The sequence below is a fragment of the Lasiodiplodia theobromae genome (genome assembly GCF_012971845.1).
Source record: "Lasiodiplodia theobromae strain AM2As chromosome Unknown scaffold_9, whole genome shotgun sequence".
Lineage (NCBI taxonomy): Eukaryota > Fungi > Ascomycota > Dothideomycetes > Botryosphaeriales > Botryosphaeriaceae > Lasiodiplodia > Lasiodiplodia theobromae.
In genome coordinates this window covers 1,174,640-1,201,778 of record NW_023336585.1, presented here as the reverse complement: position 1 = coordinate 1,201,778, position 27,139 = coordinate 1,174,640, and the positions used below count along the sequence as shown (strand labels likewise).

General features: G+C 56.7%; 8 protein-coding genes across 8 annotated transcripts; 4 read left to right on the top strand and 4 right to left on the bottom strand.

The window, feature by feature from the left end:
• Positions 1-80: 80 nt before the first annotated feature.
• Positions 81-2,151, top strand: LTHEOB_3784 (Alkaline phosphatase; the record flags this gene model as incomplete). The annotated part of the gene is made up of 3 exons (XM_035512745.1): positions 81-158; positions 282-1,891; positions 1,974-2,151. 3 exons carry the CDS (start codon positions 81-83, stop codon positions 2,149-2,151), a joined length of 1,866 nt encoding a protein of 621 aa, XP_035362872.1.
• Positions 2,152-2,946: 795 nt separating this feature from the next.
• Positions 2,947-5,031, bottom strand: LTHEOB_3783 (Methyltransferase domain-containing protein; the record flags this gene model as incomplete). The annotated part of the gene is made up of 1 exon (XM_035512744.1): positions 2,947-5,031. One exon carries the CDS (start codon positions 5,029-5,031, stop codon positions 2,947-2,949), a length of 2,085 nt encoding a protein of 694 aa, XP_035362871.1.
• A 1,408-nt stretch (positions 5,032-6,439) lies between these two features.
• LTHEOB_3782 (uncharacterized protein) lies at positions 6,440-11,949 on the bottom strand (the record flags this gene model as incomplete). The annotated part of the gene is made up of 4 exons (XM_035512743.1): positions 6,440-9,950; positions 10,012-10,121; positions 10,172-11,615; positions 11,750-11,949. 4 exons carry the CDS (start codon positions 11,947-11,949, stop codon positions 6,440-6,442), a joined length of 5,265 nt encoding a protein of 1,754 aa, XP_035362870.1.
• A 2,181-nt stretch (positions 11,950-14,130) lies between these two features.
• LTHEOB_3781 (Phosphoesteraselike protein) lies at positions 14,131-15,476 on the bottom strand (the record flags this gene model as incomplete). The annotated part of the gene is made up of 2 exons (XM_035512742.1): positions 14,131-15,299; positions 15,359-15,476. 2 exons carry the CDS (start codon positions 15,474-15,476, stop codon positions 14,131-14,133), a joined length of 1,287 nt encoding a protein of 428 aa, XP_035362869.1.
• A 215-nt stretch (positions 15,477-15,691) lies between these two features.
• Positions 15,692-16,111, top strand: LTHEOB_3780 (uncharacterized protein; the record flags this gene model as incomplete). The annotated part of the gene is made up of 1 exon (XM_035512741.1): positions 15,692-16,111. The coding sequence occupies one exon, from the start codon at positions 15,692-15,694 to the stop codon at positions 16,109-16,111; it is 420 nt and encodes a 139-aa protein (XP_035362868.1).
• Positions 16,112-18,932: 2,821 nt separating this feature from the next.
• On the top strand, positions 18,933-19,938 carry LTHEOB_3779 (uncharacterized protein; the record flags this gene model as incomplete). Its single annotated transcript, XM_035512739.1, has 3 exons — positions 18,933-19,347; positions 19,595-19,686; positions 19,786-19,938. 3 exons carry the CDS (start codon positions 18,933-18,935, stop codon positions 19,936-19,938), a joined length of 660 nt encoding a protein of 219 aa, XP_035362867.1.
• Positions 19,939-20,836: 898 nt separating this feature from the next.
• On the bottom strand, positions 20,837-22,713 carry LTHEOB_3778 (Acetylcholinesterase precursor; the record flags this gene model as incomplete). Its single annotated transcript, XM_035512738.1, has 4 exons — positions 20,837-20,893; positions 21,043-21,989; positions 22,045-22,267; positions 22,342-22,713. 4 exons carry the CDS (start codon positions 22,711-22,713, stop codon positions 20,837-20,839), a joined length of 1,599 nt encoding a protein of 532 aa, XP_035362866.1.
• A 1,639-nt stretch (positions 22,714-24,352) lies between these two features.
• LTHEOB_3777 (uncharacterized protein) lies at positions 24,353-25,882 on the top strand (the record flags this gene model as incomplete). Its single annotated transcript, XM_035512737.1, has 7 exons — positions 24,353-24,379; positions 24,433-24,598; positions 24,654-24,706; positions 24,763-24,822; positions 24,881-25,091; positions 25,148-25,279; positions 25,332-25,882. The coding sequence occupies 7 exons, from the start codon at positions 24,353-24,355 to the stop codon at positions 25,880-25,882; spliced, it is 1,200 nt and encodes a 399-aa protein (XP_035362865.1).
• Positions 25,883-27,139: the final 1,257 nt, after the last annotated feature.

Here is a 27,139-nt window from a genome sequence, read left to right as displayed (position 1 = left end):
CGAGAGGGAGGCTGCAGTCTCCTTACCAGCCCTGTCGGCCTCGAATCCCAGCCAAGGTCATGCTCTGGTGAAAAGACAGCATGGCCTCGACCTCGGATAAAATCACCACCGCAACCTCGATCCTCCTCCGTCTCTCTATCTACGTGTTTCTGCGATGGGTGAGCTCCGTCGAATCACATACCCCGCAATCTTGCTGACCCTCGAGTCCGAGTAGATCCCCACGAGTGTCTGTACAATCCAATGCCGCCCCCAGCTTGCCCCAGCTGACGACCCTCCCTCAGATCGTACCCCCGCTTGCGACCGCTCTCACTGCCGTCTACGTCCCCTCGTTCCTCGCGAGCTTCTGGTCCACCTCGCCCTACCAGGTTGTGTCTGATGAGATCGACATAATAACCAAGGAGACGGTTGCCCAAGGAGATGACACTCCAGATGTTGCCGGGAGCCCTCAGGCCGGGGTCATCGAGGAATTGGATGTCGAGGAGACTGTCACTGTCGAGGAGAAGGATCCTCGCATCTTGCAGACTCTCCTGACCGGCTGCCCGAGCCCCTCGTCTGCCCTATGGAGCTGGGTTACCTTTGCCATCAACGTTGTCATGATGGGCATGATGCTGGATCTGATCTACCGCGCCCCGGTACTCTACCCCCAGTATGATCTTTCCTTTGCACGCGTTGGCTACGTGTCGGACAAATCGGCGAAGCTCCTGGTGCGTGAGCCGAGCCTGGCCAAACTACCCATCTTTGTATCCTACCGCTTTGCCGATCCGCCATTGAGCCTGGACTCCGGCCACCGCCCACATGATACCGCATGGAAACATGCCTCGACCATTGAATGGCTGTCCGAGGAGACGGACTACACGGCGGCCGTGGAGATCGCGCAGCTCAGGCCGGACACCAAGTACCAGTGGGCCGTGTCGAACAACCACACGGGCTACTTCGTGACAGCTCCACCGGCTGGCAAGATCTCGGCCAGGGACGCCAACCACGGCAAATACACGTTCCTCCACTCCAGCTGCATCAAGCCGCGCGTGCCCTACAACCCGTTCCAGCACCCGCTCTCGATCCCGGGCTTCGAGCACCTGGCCAAGTGGATCGACGCGCTGAGCGCCCACTTCATGCTCTTCCTGGGCGACTTCATCTACATCGACGTGCCCATCCGCCACGGCGCCGCCAAGGAGGACTACCGCCGCGAGTACCGCCAGGTCTACTCGGCGCCCGAGTGGCCCTCCGTCTCGGCCAAGCTGCCGTGGATCCACGTGCTCGACGACCACGAGATCGAAAACGACTGGGACCGCAACGTGACGGGCGTCTTCCAGGCCGCCTACGAGCCGTGGCGCCACTACCAGGTCGCCGTCAACCCGCCGCCCGTCCGCGGCGCCGCCTCGGGCGACACCTACTTCGCCTTCACCCAGGGCCCGGCCAGCTTCTTTCTGATGGACACGCGCCGCTACCGCGACCCGGAGCGCGCAAAGGACCCGTGGGACCCGACAAAGAGCATGCTGGGCCAAAACCAACTCGACGATTTGCTCGCGTGGATCAGAGAGTCGCCCGCTAAGCCTGGCGTGCGCTGGAAGGTCGTCGTCTCCAGCATCCCCTTCACCAAGAATTGGCGCCACGGGCCCTCAAAGCTCGACACCTGGGGCGGCTACCTCGCCGAGCGCCAGCGCCTGCTCGAGGCCATGTGGGACGTTGGTGCTGAAGGTGGCGTCGGCTTCGTCGTGCTCAGCGGCGATAGGCATGAGTTCGCCGCCACGGCCTTCCCGCCGCCTGAGAACGATGGCAGGTGGCCTCAGAGCGCGACGGTGCATGAGTTTAGTACTAGTCCGTTGAGCATGTTTTATTTGCCCGTCAGGACGTATGAGGATGTTGGGGATGGGGAGGATGTTTGTTTGAAGTGAGATTTTTCTCTTTTTCTCTCTCTCTCCCCGAAGCGCGGCGGCGGAGGCGAGATGTTTACTGACACGTGCCTGGCGCAGATATATCCCGGACGGCAACTCCAAGTTCGGCGCCATCGAGATCACCAGCCCGAAGACGAGCGAGCAGAGCATGCTGCAGTACAGGCTGTTCGTCGACGGCGATGAGACGTGGAGCTACACGGTCACGACGCCGCCTAAGGCGGGTGGGAAGAAGAGCCAGGATTCGCTTTGGGGGTAATGATGATGGGTTTGTCGAGTGAAGAAGGTTGTTGGACGCTTGGTGGTGCCTTTCGGAGCTGTTGGTGCTGGTCTCTACCATTTAGTTTGGACTGACGGCTGTTTGGATTGCAGCTGTGGCTGTTGGGGCGCTGAAGGTGGAGGATCCTATCTACTTCGGAGTGGTGATGGGAAATTGGGACGTAAGAATAGATCTGCACATTTAGGAAAATAAATAGTAAGAAGAACCCTCTACGCTAAGAAATAGTATTATTATAAGTAGAAACCACCTCTCTACTCTTAGCATAAAAGAATCGGTGCTCGGACATCAGGTAGCACACCAAAAAAAAAAAAAAAAGAGGAAGCTTCCAGAGACCGAGTAATGAGATAATTTACTTACGTGATATACATCATACCGTAGAGAGGAGTAAAGGGGAATCTCTGTGTACTTTTGAGGGAGTAAAGAACCATGGGCAGCTATTGAGAATAGTGCCGGGCGCCGACTGGGAGAGCGTGGTTGTCGTTCTATCGGCGGTTTGCGGGAGAATGCTCGGTCAGGTGACGTAGGGTCTTCTCGAAGTGGTTGTTGATTGAGTTTTAGGTAACTGTTCACTGGGAATCAGCGCTGGGTCTTGCAGGAATCGAACAGAAGGCTCGGTCTCTGGAAGCTTCGGAAGAGGCCAGCTAAGCCACTTGACTTGGATAGGAAGTGAAGATGCTTGTTGGGTATAGATTCCTGTGTGTGCCATTGCTCCTCCGCGCGGTAGCCGTCTAATCGTGTATGCCTGTCTATGCCAAACTCTCCCCCATCCTCTGTCTACTTCTTCAGACCAACAACAACCAAGTTCCTTGGACTCAACGCATAGTCAAACACGGGCTCCACCCACGCCCTCTCGATGTCTGGCTGCTCCTTCAACCACAACCACCTATCCACCACGATCATGGCCTCAATCACGCCGGCTGCGAAGGCCATCAAGCTCCACACGACGGCCAACTCCTTCTTCCGCGCGCGGTACGCGACCTCATAGCGGGCAATCTCCTCGTCGGTAATGCCCTTCATCTTCTCGCGCACCTGTTCAGCGCGGTCAGGCTGGTCGGGGTTGCCCTCGATCTTCGCCAGGGCGCCGCGCACGTAGGCGACGAAGTCCTTGTAGCAGCTCTTCTTCAGCGAGCCGATGACGATGGGCTCACCGCCGCTGCTGCAGCCGGCAGGGCTGACGGAGCCGCTGACGGTGCGGCCGTTCTCCATGAGTCTACTGGTGTTGCTCGGCGGCGGCTCGACGACGCCGCGGTCGAGGAAGACGCGCTGCAGCAGGGCGCGGAAGAAGTGGCGGGTGAAAAAGGCCTCGCTGTCTACAGGGCCCCAGTTCTGCGGCGCCTGCACGGCCATCATGCGCGCCGTGATGTTGAGGCGCACGCCGACGTCGTCGGTGCCCGGCACCGGGTAGGTGGCGTAGCGGTCGGACATGGGGAAGCCGTGCGGGTCGAAGGCGTTGGCCGTGGCCTCGAGGCGCGGGTGGTTGGGCCGCAGCTGCGGCAGCTTGTACGAGGGCGGGCCCAGACGCTCCGTCATCAGGTTGTAGCAGCAGCCGATCATGGCCACGGCCTTGACGGCCCGGTTGAGCGACAGCGAGCGCAAGCCGTGGTGCACCAGGTTGCCGCACGAGTGCAGCGAGATGACCATCAGGTTCGGGTCCTGCGCCCGCGTGCTCGCCGTCACGGCCGGCGTCGTCGTGACGAAGGGCTGGTTGACGTCTTCTTTGGCTGAGGTGCCGCTCTGCTGCTCTCCGACCTTGGACGGGTCCACGATCTCCTGGATTACGTGCGCGAGGTTGCCGTCCTCGAGCCGGTGCTCGACGTATTGGATGCTGCCGTTGCCCTCCTCCAGCAGGTGGAGCTTGGCCTTCTTCGATCCCTTTGGTATGCCATTGAACGTTTCCTTTTCGACTTCCTGCACGAAGTCTGCAGTTCCCTCTGGCGCGAACCCTGCGAAGGCGTCTTCTTGCTTCTGATCTTTTTCTTCAGGTTGAGCAGCTGCTGTCGTCTCCTCTTCGACCTGTTCCGGCGTCTCTCCGTTCGTCTCCTCTGGCCCATCTCCGCAATCTTCGCACTCCTCCTGCTTCTTCCCCCTTCCCTTCTTGAGCGGACCCCCATCCCTCTCCTTCTCTTTTCTCCATTCCTTCTTATTCCTCAACACCACCTTCTTCGGTGCCAACCCCGCCAACACATCAATCCCCTTCGCGCCCTCGATGTTATTCTTCCGGCTCTCAATACCAATGATGTTCTTCCCATACGGCTCACTCGCCAACGCCCTACCCAAATAATTCTGCCCGGACCCAAAATCCGCAATGTGCGAGATAGCCGCCTCATCGCCCCTCTCCCTCCGAATATCCTCCGTCAACCGGTCCACAAACGCCGCGAAATGCTGCACCTCATGCTGCTTCTTAACATTCATCCCAAGCGCAATATGCCGCGGCAACCCCGCCACCTTCCCCCCCTTCCCCCTCACACTCTTCGTCTCAGCCGCGGGCTCCCACTCGCGCCTAAGCAACAACCCACGCACCTCCCTGACGAACGCCAGCAGCGACGCGGGCGGCCTCTCTCCCCACCCCGGATGCCCCGTGGCACTCTCTTCATCAAACACGCTCAAATCCATCCGCATCAGCAGGTCCAGCACCCCCATGACGTCGACGTCGTCGCGCGCGAACCACGCGCGCCAGTCGGCCGGCAGCACGAGCGCGTACAGGTCCGGCTCGCGCGTGAAGAAGTCGAGGATGTGCACCCCGCCGCACAGCGTGCGCAGCGCCGTCGACGTCGTGCCGAATTGCAGCAGCGCTTCGACATAACCGTCGGCGTTGCCCGCGAAGTTTGGGGGGAGGGGGAGGGGTTCCTCTGGGCCCATTTTTTTGGTCCTTTTCTTTTTCGGTAGATGGACGTGGAGTGTATATGTATGTATGTGATGTGATGGGTGTCCTTTCTCCTTTTTCCTTCTCTTCTTTTTTAAACCGGAAGATTTGCGTTGACTGGGATAACTTTTTTATTTTTTGACCAAAACGAAAATTTTTCTTTCCAAATCGGCCACGGAACGGGCGCCGCGTGCCTGGTATGAGAGAAAGCCCAAGAGTCTCAGAGGTCTGTAGCAAACTCGTTTCTGTTGCTGAGCCAAGGGGGTTGTGGAAATGCGGACTTTTTTTGGGTTGTGGAGACGGTAAGGCTCTGGGTCATACCAACTGGGGTGTTGTGAAGTCGATTGGTCACGTGACACTGATACTGAAATTGTCCGCCTGCAGGTAAAAAGGTGTATATTGAAATGGATATCATGGCCGCGGTATGATATATGAAAACACTAATTCATGAAGTCTTGTGGGTCTTCTAAGGCCTTCAAGCCCTCAGTGTTGGCCCTGATAATCATGTGTGACAAAAACCAGGACACTGCCAACAACAAAATTCTCACCTTTGTGTAGCCGACCTCAAACTCGTCGGCTCAGCCATGGGGGGATTGAGTGCTCAACGGCAACAAGCCTCCAAGAGCAAAGACGCCGCTTGTGGCGAAGAAGCTTATTCAGAAAATAACACCAAAGAAGCACAACACTATTCAAGATGAACTACTATTGCAAACTACGTACTGTACGGAATAGGTATATAGCTGTTAAAAATCGATAAAGAGCTGCTTTGCTGGTCGGAGAATTCCTATGCGACCACGCAAAGAATGTAGAAAAGACCCCAGGGTAGTGTTTCACTCCCTGTCTCTGTCATCCTAACCAAGAAGACTCGTAACACTGCATAAAAGTTTGCAAAGACGCTGCGCGCGCCATGTGACTTGCTTTGCTTGCTGGGGGTTGAAAAGAAACCCAGCTCTTTCAACACTCTTTCTGGACGAGCATTAGCAATGTATGGCCCCAAACACGCGCAGCCCCAATCGCTATCCGGCGAGTTTCATCATCGACCGGTTCCCCCTTTGCCTCGGGGGACGAAAGATAAATAAAGCCTTTTCCCCAAAAGGATTCGTCATCGTCATCACCTTGATTTTCCTATCCCGTTTTACCCAGAAAACGTAATGCGTCTAAAGCGAACATATACAAGCGGCTCTGCTACCAGGGGTTGAGTGCGGTCTGTTGCTGTGTGAGGAGTGTGCGGTAGGTGTTGATGAGATGGTGCGAATATGGAGAAGAGGTCGAATGTAAGGTTGTTGTTGTTGGATGGTTGGTATATGTGCGAATAAATGGTGTATGCCAAAGATGAAAACATGCGATCCGTCGCTATGCGTGGGGGAGAAGCATCATGTTGCAGGGGGGCCGGAAAAGAGGAATCTATGGGATCCTCTCCATCTCGTCGCGAGCTCGGAGGTACTTGGTAGCCAACTGATCGCCGCCACGCTTCGACATCTCCATCCAGTGCTGCGCAACGCACATGGTGATGGGGTCGCTACGGGCAGGATCTTCCCGCTTGCGATCACGCTGGAGCAGCTCCGCCTTGAACACCTCGGTGGGCTTGGTCAAAGGCAGCGTCGTGCGTGGCAGCAGGTCGGGATGCGTCAGGTAGAAGATGGCGAGTTCACGCTCAGCCACCGCATCGCCCTCCTTGGCAGTGATGATGAGCATGCGCGCTGCATCCTCCATGGTGAACTTGTTCAGCGGGTCGTCCGGAGACGGAGCGACCGCGGCGTTCGTGATGCCAGCCTTCTCAGAGGCGCCGCTGCTGCTGTTGGCAGCGTGCTGCAGGGCCGCAGATCGATTCTGCGTGTTCAGCGCCACGATGTCGTCCGCAATCTCCACCATAATACGGCAGATGTCTTGCTTGAGACCAAGCGCGGCGAGCCCAGCATCCCAGAACGCCTTGCCGCGCGCAGTCTTATCGAGCATCTGTGCAGGCACAAAGGATGCGATGTACTGCAGGTCGCGGAAGAGCGTCTTGGGTCGGATGTTGGCATCACGGAACAACCCGGTGAGCACATCGACTATCATGTCGGTGCTGGGTGGCCCGGTTGGTGAACGAGCACCGTTGCGGAAAGATGGCGCAGCCGAAGCCTCTTGGCCGTTCATCATGGAGTGCGAGCGTCTACCTTCGCAATTGGCAATGGCTTCTTCCAAGTTCTGAGCCTGAACGTGATTAGCGGTAGCCTCACGAGAGCTGAACTCAGGCACAGATCCCAGAGTCGGGGACTGCGGCACCGTGGGCAGCGTCTCTCTGCGGCTGTAGTGCCGGCCGGTGCGGCTGCTGAGCGAGGCGATGATCAACAACTCAAGCTCATACAGCGCATGAAGCTTCGAGAAAGGGTTAGGGTGAGTGGCGAACTTGTGCAAAAGGCGACGGAAAGCAGAGTTGAAGGGAAACTCGAGAAGGCCGGCCTTCTTGGCGGAAATGCCTGCCGAACGGGCAGTGGCATCAGTACCTGAGCTGGAGTGCTCGGTAGAGGACTGGTTTTCTGAGCCGGGACCACCACGCTGCTCCTTCGCTGCGCTTCGGAGGTTCCTCATGCTCTTCTTACGGGCAGCGCGCTTGCGACGCTTCTCTTCTTCCTCCTTGCGGACGAGGCACTCCTCACCAAGTTCACCGGAGAACCATGAATCTGTCTCACTACCGTTGCTGAAAACAATGGTCCCCAGATCGCTGAGGATTAAGCCTGTCAAAGTCTGTTTCAGGTCCAGCAGGAACCGACGCTTGTCCTCGTTCACGGTCGCCGACTGCTTCAGCATAACCGTGCCGCGGGAAGAACCTGGACGAATGCTGGTTGCGCTCGTGGGCGACGTCGCAGCCTGAGTCTGGAAAGGCGACCAAAACGTATTGGAGGAATCAATGGACAGGACCGGGCTGGAGCCGCCAAAGTAGTCCTGGGAGTCCATGAGATCGAGGGGCCTCGATCCGCTCCACTTACCGGAATCAAAGCTCTGTTGAGAGCCGTTGCGATGCACAGAGCGCAGGCTGCTGTTGCTGGCACGTTGCGCAAAGTCGAGGCTGCGTAGACTCGACTTGCCTGGGTGCGACTCATACTCTTCATCACCGGCAATGCTCAGAGTGCCGACGCCAGTCAGGTACAAATCACCTTTCTGGCGACCAGTGTCTAGAACCTCCTTATCCCGACGGTACAGCTCGCTGGACCAAAGGACAGGTCCATCGAGAATGCCATCACCGACGAGCTTGTTGACGCACTTGTCGATCTCCAGACAGAAGCGATGTATCCGCTCCTCACCTTTGCAGAACGAACTCTCAATTGCATACTGCTTGAGCCAACGAAGCGTCATGTCTGACTGTTCGTCAGCCAGCTTATTGGGCCCACCATGGTCAGACGGGGCGGCCATCAGGTCGAGAACCTGCGCTTCAGTCTTCAAGAGGAAATTGTTGGCGACCTTGGAGGGATTGCGTGGGCGGTGGGTCTGGATTGGTTTGCCATCCAGGGTCTTGGTCGGCTGACCCATGATCTTCAATGCCAGCGCAACATTCTTGGCTTCCTCATAGCCAGCTGAATTGCGCACATCAGTGATGTACCACATCTTGTCTCTCAGGGACTTCATGCCATTCATCATGTCCTCGATGGCCTCATCATGCCTTTCCTGGGACTGCTTGAGCCACACAAACCAGGCCTCGAACTCCTCAATGGCACTACTTGACTTGGCGACCGACTCCCGTGGGCCTCGGCCAAAGTAATTCAGCAATGCAGCGTACCCATTGCGTGTGAGAGACGCAGATTGGATCTTCCGCAGCTGCTGGAGTGTCTTGAAGTAAAGATGCGCGTTGACGAAATCCGAGCGGGCTTGACATTGGTTCATGGCAGCCTCGAGCATCGTGACGAGGACCGAAGGTTTCTCGCTTGCGGGATCCTTCAGATCCGCGTTCGAGTTGTTCCGACCGTGAGATAGCCTCATCCTTGATGGAGGAGTCCCTCTCTGGTTGGCAAACATGGTCGACAGCTGGCTTTGGCTGGTGCTGTGATACGGGTTCTTGTCACCAAGGGGCGCTGACGATGCCCTGTTGGGGCCAGACGGCCGTGCCTCACGGCGAAGAGCGGACGCCCGGTTGCTGAATCCCTTGGACTCACTCTCAGGAGCGAGCTCCTTCGGGATCTCGTACTCTTCGACCAGCTTGATGATGGCCATCTTGATTGCATGGTAATCGTTCTCCAGCTCCATCCTGTCGCCGAGGCCTTCATCCTCGCTTTCGCTCTCGGTAGAATCCTCGTCAGGCTCGTCATCAGTCTCGGTGTCTTTGCGCATGCGAGTCCTGAGCTCCTTGCCATCCGAGGAAACGTAGAGGACGGCCCACTTCTCAGCACACGGGTGACAAGAGCCCGTGGCGTTAAGAATTCGGGTCAGTTCCGAGCAAGTCATCCTGATCTTATGGCCGTATTCCTCAGTAGGCTCCACCTTGTGCTCGTTCTCCGGATAGCCATTACCTGTAGCAAGAGGATGGTGGCTATCGACGGGTCCAAGATGTGGCTCGAGAAGCGGCTCCCTTGAAGTGGTATCACTGGTCATGGAGGATGCTGCGCTTTGACTCAAGATGGAGCTCGCATCTCCAAGCGATGAGTTGCGGAAAGCCAAGGAAACACCAGAGATAGATGAAGCCCCGGACGCTAGGCCGCGGTGATGGCCATCTTCGGTGTGACTGGACGATGGTCGTCTCTCAGGGTACAGGCTGTTGACAATGGTGACAATATCGGAGGGACAGATGACAACAAAGGGCTGAACCTCTATAGTCTCACGAGGAGAAGTGATTGCCTTGGCAGGAAGAAGAACGGGCTTGTGGGGACCACGAGTCTTGAACCTGTTCATGATGTTGTCGATGTGGTGGCGGATTTCTGGTAGGATGGGGACGGCTTGTTTCCTAAATTTAATCGTGAGCATGATGCGCCTTGGTTCTAAGAGAAAAACGGTAAGAATCCTACCAATTGTAGGTCATGTCCAGGACCTGCTTCTGCGCCCGGATGGCAATCTCCTTCAGGATCTTTTGCCGCGCATGCTCCGTGATGTGGTGACCTGTCATGATGCCTTGGCTCTGTATCTTGTAAGTAAAACTTCTCCTGTGAGATACGAAGGAGGCCTTACTTCTGGGTGAATTATAGCGTTGAGAAGATACGTCGAAAAGAACCATCTCGAGACGATAAAGGTTTGTGCCGCAGTGCGATGCTTCCGTGAGTCCTCAAGTTTCTTCAGGATTGCCGTACCTATCTCTAGAATGCCTTCAGGAATGCCTCCGGCGCTTGGCTCATCATCGATGACTTCGAACAACCTCAGGACAGATCGATCGTAGAACTCATCCGCGGCAATCGTATCCTTGGTGTTCCGAGCCTCGGGCTGGCCTCTTTGCCTGGATGCGTCCTCAGTCTTCTCAAGAAGGAATTGGCCATCCTGTAGGACCTCCATGAGGTAGAGTTCCAGATTGGTCTTTCCTGGCCATTCCCGCATCCCGGCCCAGGCATCCAGGACGCTCTTGATGAACTTGTCACTGCCTGGCTTCCCCTCAGTGATGAGCCTGGCACAGGTGGTGGACCAAATATCCGTCCGGCGGAGATCCTCGGTAGAGTCCGGGCCAGAAGAGTTGGCAAAGATGGTGTAGATGAGAGCGGAAAGGGGATCATGGCGTTGAAAAGACAGTAGACGTTCTACTGCTGTGGAGCCAGACAAAACCTGAGACTTCTGGGAACTGGGGACGGGTTTGCCCCTGGCCTGTAACGCCATGACGGAATCTATAGGATCCAGGGCCTGGCGGAAGGTGGTCAACGAGGCCAGCTCCTGCTGCGAAAGACTGGTGATACGGGTAGCAAGAAAGTCTGGGTTAGTGCGCAACTCGGAAAGAAACTCCAACAGATCATCCCGGGTTTTGGTGGGTATCTCATGCATAAAAGTAGAAAAAGAATTAACGCGCTCATTTTTCAGGGTTTTGGTCTTCCCAAACTCCAGATCGGGTTCCAGCAGCGCATAGCGCCGGGTTGCGTCGCACGAATTGCGCACATCGTGGAGCGCATTGTACAGCTGGGCAAAGCCCTTCTTGTCGTCGGACCGGAAGTGGTCGACCAGTGTGCGGTGAACCAGCTCTCCGCAATGAACCAGCCGCGCGGAGAGGGCGTTGGCCACCAGCGAGCGGTGCAGGCGCACGCGGGCATGGCAGCGGCGTTGTTCTTGGTAGCTCTGTAGGCGAATGAGGTGGGCCAGCTCGGCGAGCGAGGTCGAGGAGGTCGAGACTATATCAGGATGGAATGTGGGCTCGGAATACTGCGAGACGTCGGCGGGGAGCAGACGCGGGAGGCGGCCGGCGGGGGCAGAAGCGGAGATGGGCATTTGCGGCCGGGTCTGCGCGGGGGCGGGCTTCTCATGGTGTTGTTGTTGTGGTTGCTGTTGCTGGTCGGGGTCATGAGTCGAGTTCTGCGCCAGCCGGCTGCCCATCTTCGAGGCGTGGTCGGACGGGGTGGGCGACCTGTGCGGGCTGGGGGACCGGCGCGCGGCGTCGCGGGGAGGGTCATGGATTTCGGGGGCGGACGGCGTAGGGCTCCTAGAAGAGACCTGGGTGACAGTAGGTGACACGGCTGTATAGGCTTCCTGTCAGCGGATGCCAGCACATCATACAGAGGCCAGAGCTCGCGACGCTACGGGCAGCCGGGGGAAGCGGCGCAGGAACGAACGTACGCGGAGACGAATGGGCCGGCGCCGACGGCGAGGAAGAGTGCTGGTTGCGTCTGATCATCGCGCCATGGGGAGGCGCGCAAGTCGAGGCTCGAGACGTGCGGCGCGCTCGAGGTCGGACCTGTGTGCTTGGAGGAGGCGTCGGGGGCACTGGCACTGGGCGGGCACTGGGCAAGCACTGGCAGCCTCCGGGCACGCTGCATGGAGCGTCTAGCGCGAGTGAAGTGGCAGCCGTGAGCACTGGCACTGGCGCTGGGCGGTGATGGCAGCGGTCGTTATCGATACGGGCGGCGCTCGTTCAGGGGCGCCACGGCGGCGCGGTGATTGGACTCGGGCGGGCTTGACAGCGCTGAGCAGCAGGAGCGGCGACAGATATTTCGCGCGTTGCGAGCGCGCACATTGGCCGCCGACACCTCAGCCAGTGGCGACTGCCCGAACGTGCAGCCCGTCCTCCATCGATGAACCCGGCCGACATCCTGGCAGCCCGCCGCGGGCGGCGCACGCTGATTGGGCTCACCGCGGCAGACGATGAGTTGGCGGGCCTGCGACGCTGAGGGCCACCTGACGCGCTTCCTCTATTCAGCCTCGTGCATGCCCCGACCAAAAGTCACGATGCGCCCGCCCCTCCAGTCAGTGGTGATGCTCGTCGCAGCGCGGCGGCTGGGAACCCCCGCCTGCCAGCCGCCAGCCCAAGCCCGTCGCCAGAAGCCGTCGCTGCGCTGCCCTCTAGTGTGCTGGGAGCTGCCGTAGTCCAACGGCCGCGCGAACAGCGCAGCTGCTGCCCAGTGCCCGCGGTTGACCGCATCTGCGGCCGCACTTCCAGCAGCGGTCGCGGCGCCTCTCCTGCCTGTCGCAAAGAAGCGTGCTCGCCCATCGACGTTGCGGTCAATCAGTGGATCAAGTGGACCGCCCTGCTGCACGGAGCCCTGATGCGCTGTCAATGCATGCTGGCTGTCGCGCTGCTCGCTCGCTTCTCGCCTTCTGCAGCCCACGCCGGGGAACGCCTCCTCTCCAATGACTGCTGCCCGTCGCGCTCCGCCGGCCTCGAGCTTCGACGGGACTGCCGCCCGCGGCCAAGGCAGCCGACGCCTACGCGATCCGTGCGGTCGTCGACCGCCGTGCGAACCGTTGAACCGTGGCGACGCTGCCCTGTTCTTCACTATGCAACTACGCGCAGGCGAGCGCTGTCGTGCTATGGCTGGCTGCCGCCTTGACTCAGATTTTATGCGCCTGAAGCATAGCCCCCGACGCCCGCCGCGAGTGGATTCATTTAACCACCGCGCTGCTATAGGCGGCATTCTGCGACGCCCGCTGCAGCCGGAGATGAGGGCAAACACCCGGCCCATTCTCGTGACTGTTGGAGGTGGTTGGAGAGGAAAATGCAACGTGTGGCATGCAGACAGCCGCAGGGAAGCGTCCTGCGTTCCCCAGCCTCAGTCGCCCGCGCCAAGCCGCGCTTTGGTTTTGGCTCTTCGCGACAGCTGGCGCTGCAGTTTGCATAAGTTTTGTTCGACCTTCATGGATACCCAATGTTGCTTGGGCAACGCTCCGGCACCTTGGAGTAGGTACCCAACCGCGTCCGACCAAACGTGATCTGGATTAGAACTGCTGATCTTGCCGTGCCGTGTGAAAATCATCTTCGGCGCCGACTTCCACCGCACGTACAATCTGTCCGAGATGCGGTATCGAAGCCTTACGAATGTTCCGGGCGCTTAGCAGAAGCCCAAGATTGTCCCAAACGTGCTAAGGACCCTCTCTCGCCCCCGCTACTTGCGCGGGGCTGCCGTCTGCTGTCAGTACACGCGACATCACCTGAATCCGTGTCACTTCGCCGCGCGGCTAGGTCGTCCATAGACCTACAACCAACTCATCCAGGTGGAGCCGGATGGGTACGCCGGAGGACTCTAGCAGACGCCGTCATGTCGTGGTGAGACTGCTGGCCGGCCATTCACGCTTTCCCGCCAGGACGATAATCTCGATCGTGGAGATGCTCAGCATCGGACAGGAGGCCGGCGCTGCGGCTCACTGAAACCAACGAAAATAGCACCCAATGACGGCATACGGAACCGGCGAAGCTGCTCATGTCTGTCTGAATCATGCAATTGATTGCGAATGAAGGAAGCAACTCCTGCGCTGCGAAGCTCGCGCTTCGCATGTATATCGGTGAACGTTAGGGCTAATTGTGGATTGAGGTCGTCAACGGATACACGTGTCTGCGGAGCATCTTTTAGGTCACTCCGCAATTACCCGAATGGGCCACGATGTAACCCTGCCTCCGCTGGCGCCACGACCAAAAACTCACCTCAGAGCCTCATCCGAAGTCGCTTGCTGGCGCTTAGCCTCCTTTTTTTCAGCCCCGCGTCATTGGCGGGGCAGTAGCGCAGTCACCTCATCTTTTCCCTCAGCAGCGGTGCAACCTGCTTGCGGCTGGCGGCAATGTTCCGCTGCCGCCACGCCTTTTTCCATCCCGCATGGTGGCCGGGGACATGGAACTCGCCCTCCAGCTCTTGCAGGCCCAACTCTTCAGCTGCAGATTCGGCGAACGCACGAGCCTGCGCCACCGCGCGATCTGATATGCCCCAGAGCAGCAGCTGCCTGCAGAACTCGCCGTCGTCGTTGGTGAATGCTGTCATGATCGCATACATGTCCAGCTCTCTCTGCTTGGCGAATTCCCCGAGGGCGTCGCAGAAAGACAAGTTGGCGTGCTTTTCCTGTTTGGCCTTTGCTTGCAGGAAGTCGAGCGGCTTGACGACAGAGCTAATGCCGAGCTTGACCCCGCCTTCGTTCCACTGCTTGTAGTCCTTGCGCAGGATGTCAGTTAGCGCCAATCGGCCGATGTCCTGCTTCGCGCGGTTGATCTCGTCGTAGAATTTGTCCCTGTTGAATTCCGGGTTTGTCCTGTCACACAGCATGACCTTGGCTTCCAAGTACCCGGACGCAGCCACGTCATGCTGAGTGGTTTTGTCCTTGGACGTGAGATTCGTGGTGTCTATCAGGATGCTGGCCAACGCGAGCTGCGCGGCCTGCGCGTCCCACAGGCGGACCTGGACCGCGTCGTTGGCAGCCTCGTCGGCCTGTCCATGAGCAGCCCCGGACGACACTGACACAGAAGATAAGGCATCCCATGCGGGTCGGACGAACTCCGCTACCAGACTTGAGCAACTTCCTGATTTCGATATGACTCGAGGCTCGTCAGCCGTGTCTTCTGGAACCTTGTGCTCGTCCTCATGGTGATCTATAACTCCGCCGACGCGCCCCCCGTACACCTTCCCCAGAATGCCTTGCAGCGCATTGTGGTCAACCAGAATCCACTTTGTGTTTTCCGGCGGCAACGCCTGCCCAATCGCCTCCAGAGACGGAAGGTCGTCGAGAGTGATGAGGTGCTGCGGCTGTAGGTTGGCGTGGGGAAGCAGGTCGAGGAACTCGGGGCGGATGCTGATGTCGGCGGCGGGGATGTTGACGACGGGAATGTAGAGCGGTGTGAAGGCGTTGGGTGGCGGGCGCTGGCTGCGGACGTAGGCATAGAGAAGCGAGCAGGTCAAAGAGTCGAGGTCTGCAAGGCGTTACCGGGGCTCGACGCGCACGAATACGGGACGGGCGCCAGGCGCGTACCAGCAGATTCATTGCCGATAACAAAGGTGACACGCTCACGATTGGCGATTGCAGTGCGCAGAGCGCTCTTCGCGTGGACGAGGAAGCTGCGAATCGAGTTGCGCGGAAAGGCATTCATCCTGGCGGCGATGAGGGGGAGTTTGACTCGGCGAGTGTCGAAGCTTTGCGGGCAGCTAGTCAATTGCCGACGCTGATGTCACGCCGAGGGGCAGCGCCAGCTCCGATCCGACCCGGCCTACACATGCCGTGGCCCATTTCCCATGCTGCCTCCCGCAGCTTCTCCCTCGCGATTCACCGCGTTCCTCGCGCCCTCCTTTCGACATCAGCCGCGCCATGGCGGATTCCACGAGCACCGAGCATGCAGCAGCTGCTGACCGGCGGACGCAGTCGGAACGCGCAATGGAGCATCTGGAGTGGCTTGGCGGCCAGCTGCATCCACTCGAGCAGACCATCCTCCTCAACAACCTGGAAAAATTCATGAAGGACTCCGACAATATGGTTGCTCGCATCAAGCGCGGCGAGCGGCCGGCTGACGTCTTTGCATCGGACGAGCCCACGACGCGACCCGGACCACCCCCCACCGAGCTTGATGCGGGACCTTCGAGACGGCGACGCTTGAGCTCTGGCCAAAGCAGAGCGCTAAACGGATCTGCCTCCGCTTCATCGACGTCTTCGGAAGCGGCACGGCGCGGTCTGTTGAGCCCTGAGCAGGGCGCGGCTCCCGCCAATCCACGCAAAAGAGCGGCGGAATAAGGTAAGCTCGCTGACAAGGGTGTTATCAATGCATCGTCTGGCACTTTTCCTGTCCCAACCATTACTGCATTGGCGTCCTGCACCGTCTGTTGATCCGAATTCGATCACCTTGGGCGGCGCTGATCTGCCCTTATCCCAGACTGATGCTTTCCGCATTACCAGCTCCACATCTTATCCCGGTGCGGAGCCCGCCTCGGCGCTGCGACCCCAATCAAAGGCAAGCATGCCGGCGAGAGTCGAGACCAGATCCGCCTTCCTGTTTCCCGCCCGCTGTCTGAGAAGGCCACGATGCTCCCTGCAAGGCGACAAGACCCACTGGAAAAATACTCCGATGCATCATCGCCTTATGCTCCCGTCTATCATTGGCAAGGTTGAGCCATGCCCCGTTTTCCAGAATGTGTGGCCCATTTTTCCCGCCTTATTATAACAGACGAGATCCTGCCACATCACGTAGAATACGAACCAACATGAGCACGGAAGTGGCTGGGAAGAGTTGCCTGGAGAGATTTCTCCCTGTTATCCATGCCCCCAAGAGACAACGCATACCATTGTCTTTCTCCACAATGACGCCTGGAAGTTCTAGAGCATAGAAAGATCGCAGAGCCCCACAGCCCCTAGAATAGAGATGGCGCCACACTTGCGCCAATTTGCATACGTATGTACATTTTAGTGATCTAGGGGGCTAAACTGGCGGCACGCACCGACACCTCCAGCATATCCTTTTCGGGAACCTGACGATCTTCCGGCTCCTTGCCGAAAGCCGGTCGTACGATTTTGTGGAGATGGAGTGGATCACTCCGCATGACGTGTATTGTAAACAGAGGGGAGGGGCGCAATAACAGGTAAGCCAGGTTGCGGATGACCATTTGCATTTTCAATTTACCTGCCACTTTTCCATTTTTGGTATCATGATCCCTGGGATGCATCTTCATCATGCGTTTCATCTAAATGTTGCAGCTGGGCCAAACTCTGGTGCTACTGGCCCATAGTCTCAGCTCTTTTTCTTGATTTTTTTTTTGGCTTGCAGCGCACCTCCTTCAGTCAACATGTCACATTCTCAGTACTCACTGCACATGGTCACTTGCTGCATCCCCAACCTTGTCTGGTCGCCAGGATGACTCAATGTCTTTCCCAGCATGATGTGGCAAGTTTTGACGCATGGTTGTGGGGCAAGACGAACAACAGCTTCCTTCCTTCTATGTTGGTCTCGACCAGAGTGTAAGCGGGTACTTTCATCCCAGCCCGAGGATGACATCAACGCTCCTTCGGCTCCAGAATTGTCACCAGCACTAGTCGGTGATAGACCTACGATGATTACCTCCATTAGCGAACTCAACTGTGGTTTCTCCAATCATAGGATCCCGAAAGTCCATACTAGACTTTCGTTTTTCCCAATATCACATTCTCAAGCCGTTGATAGCTGAGCAGCTGAGCAACCGAGCAACCGAGCAACCTAATGAGGCTGCGAGGCTGCGGTCCTCCAACGTATGTAAGCTGGATGTGGACTGGTGCGGCTCATATTCTGGCTTTGGAGCTGACTGAATTGTTGGCAATCATTCATACATACGTAGAGCGACGAAGTCAACATAAGCTTAATCTTTTTCGGATCGGGCTCATTTCCACCTACTTACGCTTAGTGATTATATTGCTTCGTACTTTGCTATATTGTACCAGGACGCCACTGATCTGCAAGCCGGCCTCGGCATCCGCACTACATGCTGCTTGAATAATGTAGGCGACCACATACCATCTACTCAAGCGCAAGCCTTGTTCTATTGTCAATTGAGTATTTCACGATCTTCTAACGCTTCAGATATGCTCTATTCCCGTGGCCTCTCGTCCCTGGCGGCTTCGGTGACGGTGCCGGCAATCTCGGTGTTTCCTCCCATCATCGCCGGCAGGGTTGTTAACGGCAATGAGCATAACAGCAAGCACTTAAATGCATTGGCAGGCACTTCTCCAAGCACAGGGATACAATAGAACAAGCGTGCTCTTCGTGCACACCGCTAGTACTCGGATACGACTCCTGTTCGCATCGTCGGCCCGCTCGAGCAATCAGGCAGATGCTCCGCCGCCTCTCTGTCTTAGAGCCCTTTAAATACATAGCAGGCTAGAATATAACAGGGACTCGGAAGAAAGATATGCAACTAGTCGATTGTCACAACCAACTGAGTCTACTGCACGGCGCATGGCTTATCTATTCTTTTGCCGAGCAGAAGGATGTAGTGTTCGCAGGCCTGAAACGATTCGAAACATCCAGCCCCGGCTTCGGTGGCTTGCGCATGCCGCTCCCTACCACAACGGGAAGAAGAGCGTCGAACCATCATGACAAAAGCCTCGCTTGGCCCAAGAAACAGACCCATGTTTCACTCACCTTCCACATCAGGCACCCACGGCCCGAACGGCCTCGCTTGCTGAACGATATGCTATAGCTCTGCAACCCTTGCAAGGGGTGCACAAGGCTGCCTTCTTTGGTACTCGCCAGGGTCTTCCGAAACGCCTCATCGTGCTCGCTCCTACCGGAATAGAAACAGCCTCCAAGTAGCGAGCGCGAGTAGAACGCTCATTGGTGGGACTTCCATCTTCGAGATTGCGCAGTCCACTCAGCGATGCTATACTTTGTCCAGATCTTGAATCAATATATTTCCTGATCTACCATCCCGCCTGCGTTTCGCTCGGTTGTGCCCGTTTCGGGGCCATCAGGAGCCCGTTTCATAGCTGTTACCCGTATATAAGGAATCCACCATTGACCTCTCGCGCGTTCGCTTTCCCTCCTTCTCTTCTCCCAAGCAAGCAATCAAGCAAAGCCATCGCCATCATCATGAAGTTCCAACTCCTCTCCACCCTCGCCGCCATGAGCACGCTCGCGCTCCCCACGCAGGCGGCGACCTGGTACTTCCTGCGCTACTACTCGGCGTCGGGCCAGAAGTTCACCGAGCTGTCGGGCGAGATGGTCGTGCCGAAGCTCCCCAGCGCGAGCGTGTACTACCTCTGGCCGGGCCTGCAGCCGACCGACAACAGCGGCGTGTACCAGAACGTGCTGGACGGCCGCTCGGGCACGTGGTGGTTCGGCAGCGGCTGGTGCTGCTCCAACCCGAGCCTGCCGTGGGGTGGCGGCTTCAACACGTACGAGGGCGAGACGATAAAGTTCGAGAACGTGCTGCAGGGCGACAACTGGGTGTCGACGACGACGCACGAGAGCACCGGCACGCAGAAGACGGATAACTTTGCGCTGTGTAGGTTCCCCCTTTTTCTTAGGCATTCCTCTTTCCCTTCCACTGTTTTCTCCCTAGAAGAGCTCATGGGAATCTTGAAATGAATGAGGAGAAGGCTGGCGATCGGGATGGAGGATGAACGTGCTTTTCTGTAGGACAAGTGACATTATGGTGGTTATTGAGGAAGGACAAACCGAAAATGTGCCCAGGAGAAAAAAAAAGAAAAAAGAGAACATCATTAGAAACACGAGACTGACCTTTGATGCAGCGAGCAAGTCCTTCAACCAAGTGCTCTTCGCCATTGAGCTTACCGATGTCGCTTGGGACTTCGGCCCCCTTGAGTTCAAGAACATCGTCATCGTAAGTTTCCCCCTCCATATCCATAACTGCCTTTTCTTCGTTTAGGCCTCGCCGGACGAAGAGTCGAAGGAACGAAACTGACGCTGGAAATCCAAACAGACTGCCGACGGCACCGACAGCTCCTGGTGCGACAACTCGCCCGAGAACTACAACAGTGCGACCAAATTCTCCATCTCGGGTGTCAAGGCCAGCGTCTCCGGTAACGTCGTCACTTGCACCATCAGCAGCCTCATCCTGCAGAGCCCTGCTTAAACGGAGATGGTTGAAAAGGGTTCAGAAGTGGATTCCGCTTGAGATACGCCGTTCTTCAGATGGAAGAGTTGGTTTGGATTCCTTAATCTGCTTGCCTACAGCTATGTTGCGTAAGCATATCTGACGTGGTATGAGATGTTTGTGCGATTGCTGTTAATTTTCTGATGTAAATGAATTGAGGCCGAGACCTTGTACATACATATATACATACACGATGAAAGGCTTTGCTGAGCGTTATGGCCGTCCTTTTTTCCTCAAAATTGTTGGTGCTTTACATGCAGTGAGATGTCAGTCCGTTGAAACAAGGTTATATGAAAATGCCTGTTGGCCACGAGACGTACTGTATACGCGTTGCGACTCCACATTCCGGGTCAGGTACCCACAAGCCAGATCGATGCCGCGATATGTCCGCGACCGAGTGCGGAGGCGCTATGAAGATGCTTGTCAAAGACCAAATGTCGATCTCCGTTGCAGTGGTGAGCGCACAGATACAACTTTAACATATAGGAAAGATTCGGCGAGCTGCGGAAATTCTTTGCATTAGACCATATGCGTCCTGCAGACATTTTTCCCTGTCTCGCCCCACCTGGATGAAATCTAAACTTTTGTGAACCTGATGATTGAGATGATACAGTTTGTCATAACGTGGAAACCCATTGCGAAATGAAAGAGATTCTAGGCATCATACAACAAACATTAAATGACATCGCGCTTTCCCCCCCTTAGGCGATGCGACCCGAGTAAATGCGCATACTGTTGGTGGTTGGTATAAGAAGGACATGATAAAATGGTATATGCCATGGCGACTGGCACTTATTTACAAATCGCCGGGAATAATCATCGAATGGTATCAACAATAGAGATAGGAAAGAACTGTGAGGCAAACCGGTGGCTTAGTTCAGAGCTTCGTCGGATCCTGGACAACGGGGTACTTGGGGAAGTTCGGCTTGTAGAGCTGCATGAAAAAAATTTGTCAGTCCATGAATTCATGAGGCAAAATGTGGGAACATGTCCGAAGGTAATCATCTCGCCGATGTCGGCGAGAGGCACCGATGAAGACTGAGAAAACGGAAATGGACGACAAGGTAGATTGTGATAACTTACACTCTGGCAACGGGAGTTGTACTCGCTGGTATCGCCGACGATCACTTCGGTCTCGTTTCCAGGGACGCCAACCTTGGCAAGAGGTCCACTTATCGGAGTTGCTTTGTCCCATCCAGGGCCAGCAGCGGGGTTCTTAATCCAAGCGACAAACCAATCGTTCATCCAGTCAGCAAGAGCTTGCTGTTCGTCAGTGACATTGTCGAGAGCCTCAAAACACTGGTTGCCACCGTGGAAGAAGGGGACCTCGGATCCGTGAGAGGAGCCCATTCCGTCAACACCGATCACGTTGCTATAGTTGCCAAACCAGCGGTAGATCCAGGTGGGTTGCTCGGAGGCGCGGACATCGAGCAGGTAATCAGTCGGGCAGAAAAAGCGGGCATCACCATAGCTGGCACCGCTCATGAGCGAGACGGACTCATAGTCAGACTCGTTGTAGCTAGCCAAGAGGTCCTCATCCGCAATGTGCGCAAGATCGGCATCAAAGGTGTTGATCCAAGAACTGAAGTCCGAGTTTTCAGCCGAGTAAACAAGAGAGAAGATCTTGCCCTCCTGATCAGAGTTGCCGACAATGAGAGGCAGATCCTTGGGGTAGTGGCCGGCAGCAAAACGGCCGGGATAGTCGCTGAAGCGCGTAATGTTGTCGACAATTGGCGCAAACCACGTGTTGTAGGTGGAGTTGAATTTGGACGTTTCGATATCATAGGCGCTAACGTGACGCAGGTCGTTGAGCGTACTGAGCGTCTTGCCAGTAGAGTTAGCGACATCGGCCATGACCGCCTCAAGGCCAACGTTCTCGGTAGCGTAGCCCGGGCCTGACTCAGCGTTCGCTGACATCTCAATGGCGCCGGCAAGCCATGTGTTGGGGTGGTTCCACAGGTAGTGGTCTACCATGACGGATCCGGAGGAATGTCCGCCCAAGACAATGCGGTTCTTGTCGCCGCCGAAGCCTGCAGACTCCAATTAGCAAACTGACAGGGGCTTGTTTTGAACGATGAAACTTACCGGCAATGTTGCGGTGGACCCATTCCAAGGCAGCTTCAACGTCGAGAATGTTGAAGTTCTGCGAAGTGCCGGACAGCTCAGCCGAGTTAGGGGCACCGAAGATCGACTCGCGATAGTTGAAGTTGACGTAGATGACGTCCTTGGAAGCAAAGTTGCTACCTTGCCATTGCGGGTTGCTGGAGCCGCCAGTGACCATAGCACCTCCGTAAATGTAAACGAAGACCTACAGCGCCGTTAGTGATGGCCGCCACAAGTTACTGGATGCAGCATGCGGGGTCGGGGACTAGTGATGCTTACAGGAAGGTTGGTGCCCTTAGCGGGGGTCCAAATGTTGAGGTTCAAGCAATCCTCACCCTGAGCGGCAAGGCTGCTGCTGATGCCGGCCTGAGCGCATGTCGATCCGTATTCGGTAGCGTTGAGGATGCCCCATGTCTTTGCAGGAGAAACGGGGGGCTTCCACCTGTTTCCGCCGGCGGTGGAGTCGGCAAAAGGGATGCCCAGAAAGACGTGGTTGCCAGTGCCGTTCTCAGTGAAGCCGGTGACAATACCAGAGGAGGTCAGGGCAGCAGGGACACCGTCGCAGGTGGTCCCGGCCTTGCCATGGACGATGGCCGAGGTGGCCAGGACGGCGCAGGTAGCGGCGTCGATGAAAGCGTCGAAGAAGCCCATGGTTGGTTGGAAGCAACGAGAGCTCTGTCGATTGGCGAACGAATGAATCGACGAAGGTCAATCACAACCTAGTCGGGTATGAAACGACAGAGCGTAAGAAATATAACGAGCGGACACGGGCGGCGAGAGAAGAGAGAGTGTTAGGGGCCTCGATCTTTTCACAGTTCATGGCACGCCACGGCCGTTCGAGCCCGGCGAGGCGCTACGAGAAAGCATATTAGCGCGGGACTTCCCGCGAAGGAGGAATGCAACGGGGCGGAGGTGATTATTGGAAGTCCTGGCGGGGTGGGGCGAGAGAGATGTTTGCCGAAGGAGGGGTGGACGGGATTTGGATGCAAGTGCCTTCTGGAAGCCCGGACGCTGCCCGCTAATCTCACAGGGACTGGAAAGCAGCCAGATCGGACGACTCACGCCATATAACGCACGAGACGCCCCCTCGCCTCGCCCTGGGCCGAGGCCGCGGACGGCTCGCGGGGCAGGGTGGAATTAATGCCCGCAGGAGATGACGACTGCAGCGATTCAGGCACCGCGCGTGCACAGGACGTCGGCAAAACGTTGGAAGCTAGCGAGGCTCGGCTGGCTGGCTGGCCACGCGCAGTAGGCTGATCGGCGTCGCTTGGAGAAGCTTGGCAAGCCGGGCGGTGGCAGCGCGGGCGGCAGCAGCGCAGGTGTGGGCAGACCGGAGGCGGACGGAGGCTGTGAATAGGTGCGGCACCGCCGCTGGGGCGCCGTGTCGAGGTGGCGGCGACGGGAGCGGAAGCTGGCCGGCGAGCTAAAGTTTGCAATTGAAGGTGCGACCCAAGCCCGCGCTGGTGGCTCCCGGTCTCCCGACCTTCCGCTCCGAAGCCGCGTTTCCATTCTCGGTAGGGCTGACGCGCCCTCAGCTCTTCACTCGTCTGTCTCCTGCATTTGTCCCCGCCACACCCGTGCCGGATAACGCCTGCCGCCGCCCTCCTGAACGCTGCCGTGAAGTCTACCGGCCGCGCGCCGTGAGGCTCGGTGTTCCGCTCACGCATCGCCTCGCGACATCATGGTGGCCAGCGGGTGCTCCCCGTCGGTGCTCGCCTGCATCTAAGCACATGCATTCGGTCCGGATCGCCGTGCTGCCCAGTCCTTTACTAACGGCTCCTGTGTCGTATGCCTGCGGCCGCCATTGCCCTTCATGGAGCAGTCCGGCCTTGCGCCTAAGGGCAAAGCCTCACTGGAGGCCAGAGCGTTTACGCTATCACAACCCAACCGAGGGGCAAAGTCCGCGAACTAGCATGCCGGATCGCCGGCCGTACTCCGCTATTCGCTCGCATGAACTCAGCCTTTTGCTCCTCCCGCTCCGAGGTTGTCCCTCAGCCAGCCTGGTGGAGCTGCCAATCCGCAAATTTTCCCCCCAACGGAGGCTCCCATGTAGGATCAGCTGAAGGACCGCGTGGTCCGCGTCCTGGATGCGACACAGGGATCGGTGATGAGACCGCAGCTGATCATCTGAAGTGAACATGATCCGCGTGCGTCCCACGTCAAGATCCTCGCCCAATATTTCTGGGGTTTTTGTCTAACCGCGGCCCACGCCGACTAAAAGGCAGACGGTTTGCCGATCCATCACCTTTCTCTCAGTTTGGTCTCTCTTGCCTAATTCCTGCAACCTACAATGGTTGAAGATACGACGGGCCAGGTGGTACGTTGCCATTGCCTCGTTGTGAGACTGCTTCTTGCTAACCACCAGTTCAGGTATCATGGTACATCTGTACAGGAGTCGCAGGCCTCTTCCTGGTCTCGAGGCTTTGGGTGAGATGGGACAACATGGGCGGTCTTTACCTCGATGACTACCTCATCACTGCCGCCTTCTGTTGTCTTGTCGGCGACTTAGCCATTCAACAGAGAATGTGGAACATCGGTAAGCCTAGCTGCTATACCCAGCAGCGCTCACTCGATCGTTGACATCTTTCTAGGCCTGAAAAACATGGCAGAGGTCACGCCGGAGCACTTCGTTGAGATGATGAAGGTGAGTTGAGTGGTAGTCTAGTAACTTGAATATCACAGCTAACAGGAGTCTCGCAGCTGATCTATCCGGGTTCCATCTTCTACACGCTTTCTTTGTGGCTGATCAAAGCCGGGCTGGTAGGTGATTCGGTTACCTGAGTTGTTGCGATCTGGCGTTCGCTCATATTACCTCTAGGTCATCTTCTACAAAAGGCTCGCGGGTCACACGTACAAGTACTTGCAGAAGTTGTACAACGCCACCCTCATATGGCTCGTGGTGTCATGGCTGGCAATCTTCTTTGACACCATTTTCCGATGCTATCCGTTGGACCGTACCTGGAGTCAAGACCCCAGCAGAGCGTGTCCGGCCAGCGCGGCGACAATCAACTACTGGATCACCATTACCTGTAGGCATCTCTTGTTCACTGCAACTTGCATGAAATTACTGACATTCATTGTCTAGTCAACATCACAACTGATGTTTTGATAATTTGCCTTCCGATTTCAATGGTGATGAAGCTCAATCTTCCTTTGAAACAAAAACTTGGTGTTGCCAGCATTTTCGCCCTCGGCTTCGTCGTTGTTATTGTCAGCAGTAAGTCGTTAAGCAGCAAAGAGTGGGTATACTTTTTGACTGACACGAACAGTCATTCGCGCTATCTACTCGCACCGCCAAGAGACCATGCTCACCTGCACCGTGTCGATGATTGAGACAGCCATCGCCATTATTGCAACTTGTCTTCCAACGCTCCGCGTTCTAATCCTAGGCCATACATCTCGCAAGGGAACTTACGGGAGCCAGCGCCGCTCGCGCGTTTTCGAGCTCCGTGACGCAAACCCCCGATTCACTGGTACGAACGCCTACTCCAACCACCAAACAACAATAACTGGAGGAGCGCAGCGCGATTCCAGGAGAATCACGCGGTCGATGGGACGCAGCGACAGCGAGGACGAGCTAGTCAAGGAGCTGCACCAATATCCGGCTCTGCCCAGCCCCACGTATATGCCCCGATCACCAAGGGAGAAGAGCAGCTTTGACGAAAGGGTCAACGACCAGACGCCCAAGCCGAATGCCATTGAGATTACAACAGAGGTCACGGTCTTTCCGGAAGTCACCGTTACCGTTATTTCTGAGGAGCCACAGACGAGGGATAGTGGACGCGGCTCTTCGTCTACAACCAAGCGAGACTCTCGATAGCTGAGAGACGACGTCCTACTTTGAATTTCTTTTGCCTTCTCCTTTGAGCGCATTTCTTTTGTCTATTTTTGTGAAAATTATTTTCTGCGCAACGTCAAGTCACATGAAGATACCATACCAACGATAGATCACGCAAGGATATCGGAGTTTTTGTCTCTTATTTTCTTTTTCCTACTTCGTCAAGACCGTAGTCGGCACAGAGTTTTTTCGGAGATCGCTCAATTCTACAGCGGCGCTCGGACATATTGGAATGACCGCTTTGCGTCCTTATCACTTTGCAAAGGGAGGACTCTCATTGTGTATACGGATCACCATTAATGACACGCACAGCACGACCAATGCAGCAACTCATAGACGAGCATAGAAATGAGGCGGACAATTTCGGCGATGATGGCGACGAAGTCGGACCTTTGGCGACAATGCTCCCTGTAATCGGGCCTTGGGAAGCTTATCGGCATGCAAAAGAGGAGAGAGATCCCCGCTGATCTGCAAAAGGGACACGAGTAGAACCGGAGATAGCTTGGCGCCACTATTTCCGCTGGGGTAGAAAGCTGACAAAGAAACGGTCTCCGGGGGCAATGACAAGCTGCCCTTAAAATAAGGTTGCACCATCCTCACCGTGCTCACCGGTCAACCAGTCGCCTGCTCATTACTTCTTACGAGTGCTTGGGGGCCAAGAAGTAGATTACTGTGATGCAGCACCGGCTGACTCGCGACGACCCGCATTGAAAATCCAGCTCTTTCCCAGTCAAGCCCGCGGACTTCCAGCTGCTTTTGATGATCCAAATGGAAAGAGGTCGTCGATCCATGCCCAATATGGCGACAAGCTGGGGCACAGCACCGCATCGAGTTCACACCTATCCCTCGCGGTGCAGACAAGCCGACCCATGCCCGAAGGCCACGTGCATTCATCCAGGGTCGCCGGATAGGTAGACGCGGCGTCGGGCTCTGCCAAGTCGCATTGGTATCCGAGGTTAGTGGCTACGGACGGCGATTCCGGCGATTGCGTGCGACAACGGGCAGGGAAAAACGACAAAAGTGCTGTCAAGCATCACACCTAGCGAATTGAGTGCTTCTAGACTGCTGACATGCATCCAGCTACCCGCGCTGTCGGGCACGCCGCAGGGTCGTTTGGTGACGATGACCCGCAGGGACGATAAGATAGGCTAAAGGAATAGGGCCCTGACTCGCTTTTAGCCCCCAAAAGATGGGCTTGCAGAAAGCCTTCTGCAGCAGAGTGCTTACAGACGTCCCAGC